The sequence below is a fragment of the Nelumbo nucifera genome, chromosome 3 (assembly GCF_055504915.1).
Source record: "Nelumbo nucifera cultivar China Antique chromosome 3, China Antique-T2T, whole genome shotgun sequence".
NCBI lineage: Eukaryota > Viridiplantae > Streptophyta > Magnoliopsida > Proteales > Nelumbonaceae > Nelumbo > Nelumbo nucifera.
Genome location: NC_142651.1, coordinates 4,040,423 through 4,046,656, shown reverse-complemented (window position 1 = coordinate 4,046,656; position 6,234 = coordinate 4,040,423). Strand labels below are relative to the sequence as shown.

The following is a 6,234-nucleotide window of genomic DNA, read 5'->3' as shown; positions in this document are numbered from 1 at the left end:
ATTGCGGTGCAATTTAATTAAGTAAAATCTGAAGTGAACCATAATTTTATACTTTTCTGATTTGTGCTTCAATGCATTTATAATTTTGTACTACTACTACTAGTGTAAAAGAAATTTAGAAATGGAGTCTATAATTAAAATTTAAAAACTAGCGATTACAGACCTCACCAACAGATCTTTGCAAGTTACAGTTGTTGGACTAAAAAAAAGATGGGTGAACTTCGAGCTTTAATTCTACATCCCCACTGAATAATTTCTCATTTGCACCATCTCGGGTGGGGCACCCCTCCTCGTTCTAGCCCTGAAGTCATGATACCTTGCCCCATAAACGGGGCGGGGCATCCATTTCCCATCAGGGATGGAAAATCCCCAAGTTTTTCCCACTTTAAAACAATTACTTAAATATTATCTATTTTATGGACAATTTATACATAGGATATAAGAATTTGGAGATATTTTAAAATTGAGTTATAATACTTTAGGAGTAATTCAAAAATAAAATTATGGGATCCTTAGATTTTAAAATTTTAGGGAATATTTAGAAATATTTTAAATATCAATATTAAACCTAGAGATATTTTACTAATTTACCTTCAGGTTCGGGGTGGGTTCGGGGAATTATATACAAAACCCATCCCCGCCCCATACCCGGTTTGGGGAAAAATTATTTTCCCCATCCCCACCCCGTCCTTGTTTAAGGTCGAGGAAAACCCACCCCATTCGAGGCAGGGCGGGGCCCCAGTTTTATAGGAGAAATTGCCATCCCTACATCTGAAGCACATTCCATGATTCCAAAGTCAACTAGCCGGGTCGATCTTCAGCATTCTCCACCACCTTTCTTTTTCTTCGGAACCGGTTCAGAGGGGTCGGTCTAAGGCTGATCTCCCCTGAACCAGGCCACACCCCAATACGACCCCTGTAAGGGCATATCATGAAGCCACCGATATAATACAATACGCCCGATACAGGATGTATCGTATCAAAATTTGGAACCTTGCTTCTATCTGTTACCGATCACCACTCTCTCTTTCCTTGGTCCATTCAGCATTATTCACTTTCTTCATTCACCTCCATCTCTTTCTCGTGTTTACAGCATCAACCATGATCCACAATCTCTTTTTCACTAATCTCTTATTCTCCACTTCAGAGCAGGAACAACACCCTCTACACCAAAGTTGCCAAGGTAATAGAGGCAATATAAGAGGAAACCAAATCAAGTCCAATAATATGTGCAGAAAATGATAACCAAAATTAAGATAATAAAATATGTCAGCTCTCATTGTCTTGCCATTCTTTGCAACCTGAAATCATTGAAAAGAAAATAAAGAATGAGCAGAACTGCAGGATAAAAGAGCCAAATGCCCAACTCAAACACACCCACAAAAGCCTTGCCCCACACATGGAGCTGGCTACATTAGATAAAAGGTCATATCTAACACAGAAGCACCCAACAAGACACAGGCATCAAACATTAGATCAGAATAGATTATATTCTACACCATTCTTTTGGATTTTCAGTCAGAACCAACAAAAATATAAGTCATGAGACAGAGAAAAACAGATGCTACAATTTCCTCAATGTCCAAAATAAGAAAAAGAAAATAGAAAGAGTTAAATACTGTAAGGTACATTAGGAAGAGGCAGCTCAAAGATAGAGATGCTTGATCAGCTGCAACCGAGATAACTTGTTCTTACAGGTAAAAACTGGCTCTTGCAGGAAACAAATGCAGAGCTCACTTACAGATCCTTGAATACTCGAGTTGTTAAAGAAGATACCAGTGAGAAAATGTTATCTGAACTCTTAACAACCAAAATAATTCCAGCTTGACTATCTTCAAGTTGCAGTCAAAACTGAGGTTAGATTTGGCGCTTACAGCATACACACAACTCTGAAGGAAATGGAATTTGTACCAACAGTAAATAGCCACAGAAACCCCAACAAATGTTGCATAAATCTGACACGAATGTATGCCATATAAGTCAATTGATCCTATTTGAACCAGGACCAGATGGTCCAAAAGTCAACTAGCTGCTTGTACTTTAGTATTCTTCACCATTTTTTCTTCCTTAGCTTCTTTGTTGTTCCCCATCATCTTGTTGTCATCCATTTCTTTAGCATTCTTCATCCTCTCTTCTTCTTTATCTTTGTTACCCTCCACTGTCATCTTTCCCTTGTTTTCTTCAGAAAACTCCATCTTTTCATCCTTAGGTTTTCCAGCATCCTCCACCTCCTCTTCTTCCCTAACATCTGTTATTACCTGAAGCAGTTCTAAAGGAGTGGCAGCTGGATCCAGCTCCCTGCAACCCTTTGGGGCATTTGGAGCTTCTTGACCTGTAAGCAAGTAAGAAGGAACCTGATGTGAGAAGCGGAACATCTCTTCTCTTGGAATCGTCTTGACTTGTCCAGGGTCCAAATGCCGGTGGAAAACTGTCTTAAAACCAGCAACCTTAACTAGAGGAGTAACAGCCACGCCATGTTCCTCCTCATAATCATCAAGCACTTCCACCATGTCATACTTGTGTATCACTTCATCTGGGGTAAGCTCATTCCAATCAGGGGACCAATTTCTATAGATGGCCCAAACATCACCTTTCTTGGGAAAAATTCGAATAGAACCTCGCAAACCTTTGGCCCACCTGACCCTATGTGAGAAAGAATTAAGGGAATCGTTGACTTCATACCTCCCTACCCTAAAATCCCCACAAGTTTTGGAAAAACCACAACCTACCCAATTTAGTGGACCTAGCTCACTATTGGTTTTAGAGTTCAGCCAACTGATCCTCATCTTGAATGGATTCAAAGATATCACATTATGAATCATGGCATAATAACGAGGCATCCCATCATCATCATCATATGCAGCCCAGACCTGGTTTTCTCCAAAGGATCTTTCAGACCTATCCTTGTCAAAATCATGAAAATCAGGATCAGGTACAGAGATTGACATGGGCTCAAGGGCTTCTGTATTTGAATCAGCACCACTGCCAGGAACATCCTTCTTAGCTTGGACATTTTTCTTGATATCTGAAGACTTAGCAGACACATTCTCATCACGCATCTCACCATTTGATGCAGCATGTTCACTGTCCTCTTTTTCTTTCTCCTTATCTTTCTCTTTGTCTGAAACTTTGGCTGCAGCAGCTGAGCTCCACTCATTTAATATCTTGCGAATTTCCAATCGAGCCTTCTCCATCAACATATTTCGAAGTTCCAGCTGTGACAACTCTCTTACACCATTAGGCTTATTAACAGAAGAAACCCCATTAACCCTCTCTGTTTCAAAGCTACCATGCCGGGATCCTGATGCACTTCCTATCCCAGCTCCTCCATTTCCTGTACCCGTCTGATTTGCTGCATCAGTGCCATAACTATTCCCAATATTGTCATCTGTGCCTCTTCTTTTTTTCGCGGGCCTCTCTACTTTGGAAGCAATATTAGAAGAAGAATTAGAGAATGCAGTAGACAAACCACTACCACTCCTTTTTGAAGCATGATTCTTCCTCCTAAGGGCCTCCTCTCTTCTAGCAACTGCCTGTGCCTCCTCACGCTCTCTCTTTGCTCTCTCGTAGGCCTGCTGAACCATGCTTGCAGCTTGAGCAGTGGTAGAAGCAGAGGCAGAAGAACTCCCAACACCAGTTGTTCCAGAGAATGGAGCCCATTGAAAATTCTTCTGGTTATACAAATCAGGACCTGCAAATCCCCCTGCTCCCACATTCTGACCAGAAGAATTTCTTCCTGAATTATAAGTGTTCTTGTTTGTTGAATGATGGTTTGAATTCTGAGACTTCTGAGAGAAAGACCATGGTGTTGATGAATTAGAACCATTTGACGGTGGGGGTGCTGTCTCTATAGCTAAAAAGGGCTCATGGCAATTGGGGCAAAGGAGGTTGTGATTCAGATAAATCCTAAGGTATTCATACTGCATTTTACAACGATGGCATGCAGTCCAAAAAGTATTGGGTTTGGAAGGACGAGATGAAGCAGGAGCTGTTGTATGACCTGAACGATTGGTACTCTTTGGAGGTTTTGCATTTGCAGTCGTACTGCCAGTAAAATTATAAAAACCATTTCCACCAGGTTGTGATGATGGAGCCCCACTAGGAGGTGGATTTTTTTGTTGGAATCCCTTTGAATTCCTCCTTTGGTCATATGCAGTTCTCTTTGTTTTGTCAGACAACAAACTCCAGGCCTCTGAAATGAACTTAAAAGCCCCATCAGCCCCTATAGATTTGTTCTTATCAGGATGTAGCATAAGAGCCAACTTCCTATACTGTTTTTTTACAGTCTCATCATCAGCCAAGGGATCCACACCAAGAATCCCATACCAATCCGCTTCTCCATTTATTTTATTTGCCGCAGAGATATACACATCAAGTGTTGCCAGCATTTGGGGAAGACCATCAAGTGTTGGATACAAATTTTGAGCTTTCAATGCAAACTTCCTTGCACCAGCAATGTCCTTTGCAGAAAACTTCTTCTCAGCAATTTCTTTTGCCCTGGTGGCTTCATCTTTATTGCACTCCATTTCCTTCTGTGTCCAGTTCCGTCTTTCTTCGATTTGTTATTTGCAAGAAACAGCAAAATCAACTTGAAATCAACCACCACAATCTGACTCTACAACTTGAGGTCCTTTCATACTTCAAATAGGTCCAAACTCCAAAACCTAGTGGAGAGGGGAAAGACATCCAAAAGAGGAATAATGAGAAAATTACTTCAATAAAAGGGAAAAAAGCTAGGAAATGTAGAAGGCCGATATGATTGCTCAAACTTAAAAGTCATCAGCAACAAATGCCAGAATAACAAGCCAAACGCACTTAAACTAAAGCTTCCTCTGAAGCATAAAATTTCAGATCTCAAAATCGCTCTCACATTTAAAATTTTCTTCAAAATAAAGTGTATTAGTAATTAAAATAAAACAGTGATTTTAGGAACTCAAATTTCAAAAGCTAAATTGAGTTAACAAGAAAGTTAAAAGAATAATATAATTATGACAATGCAATAAGAGTCATGTGGCATTTGGTGCCACAGCTAGACAAATAAAGAAATGGCAAGAACATTGTTTATGTGAAACATGGAAAATAAACTCCTCAGCACAATGGAGGGGGAAAAATGGAAAGATGGCGAAACAAGATTATTGCAAACGCTTGAACTTATTGATGGCCAAACACATAATAGCAATCCAACGGATTCCTACAGAGAATCAAAATCTCCTTAACTCGGGGACACTTTTAGAATTAAAATCATTCTTCATGAGATAGAAAACTGTGCTAAATTGAAGGGGGAGGAGAACTAATTGAGTTAACGGCAACTCAGAAGAATTCGTCGTACCCGAAACAACGAGACAGACAAACAGAGATAAATTATGTGCAATCTGAAGACCGTAATTTGTTGCACTCTTTTTCAAGTAAACCTTAGAAACGATCTCTGAGCTACCAAGTACTTTAAACGAAAAAGAAGGACCAGAACAGAGAAAGCTTCAACAGAAAATTAAAGAGAGCAAAAAATAACAGAAACCCACTTGGTAAAAGACTTCAAAATTCAACTAAAGAACATTAATGGACATGGATCTGCAGAAACTTAGGTTTTAAACAAGTTTTTAACGTTTAGAATTCCAGAATTGCAGTACGTCGACTGAAACCCTAGATTGTCTGATCTGGATCGTCCGGACCATGATAAGCAGTTAAAAGAAAAACTATTCTGTGTAAAGCGTGATACAAGAGTAAACGTAGGAGAAATTACCCATTTAGAGACAGCCTCTGTGGATGGAGGAATTTGAATCGCAGAGCCGCCATGGAAAGACCTCCATCACCAATTTTTTGCCCCTTTTCCCCCCCAAATCCAAAAAATCCCAAAAACAGGGCCTTTTGTCAAAACCCCTCAAAACCTAAACAGAATTAGATGAAAAAGAAAATAAAAGGTACCAATAGAGATGCAGCATGGGCTTACCTTGTTTTTAAGTATTTTGTTAACCCTTAACCCACCTTTTCTTATTGGTCGAAACCCTAACTAGAGTTAATTGTTTACTCTTGAATTGGGTTTTGTGAGTTTACCTAAATATGGAAATTTATTAGGGTGGAAAGTTTCAAGAAAATTATTATTCATGCCGTTTTTCTTCCTTTTTCATATTTTAAATTTAAAAGTAGAGAAAATCAAATAAATTTATATGCACAGCAGAATCTATTTTTTTTATATATATTTTGCTTTTTTTTATATGAGAACAATCTGTTTTTTTA

At 39.2% G+C, this 6,234-nt stretch overlaps 1 protein-coding gene across 1 annotated transcript; it reads right to left on the bottom strand.

The window, feature by feature from the left end:
- Positions 1 to 1,471: 1,471 nt before the first annotated feature.
- On the bottom strand, positions 1,472 to 5,928 carry LOC104592869 (uncharacterized). Its single transcript, XM_010252389.3, has 2 exons — positions 5,741 to 5,928; positions 1,472 to 4,664 (listed from the first exon to the last, which is right to left on the bottom strand). Exon 2 carries the CDS (start codon positions 4,524 to 4,526, stop codon positions 2,022 to 2,024), a length of 2,505 nt encoding a protein of 834 aa, XP_010250691.1. The 5' UTR covers positions 4,527 to 4,664; positions 5,741 to 5,928; the 3' UTR covers positions 1,472 to 2,021.
- Between the last annotated feature and the right edge of the window lie 306 nt (positions 5,929 to 6,234).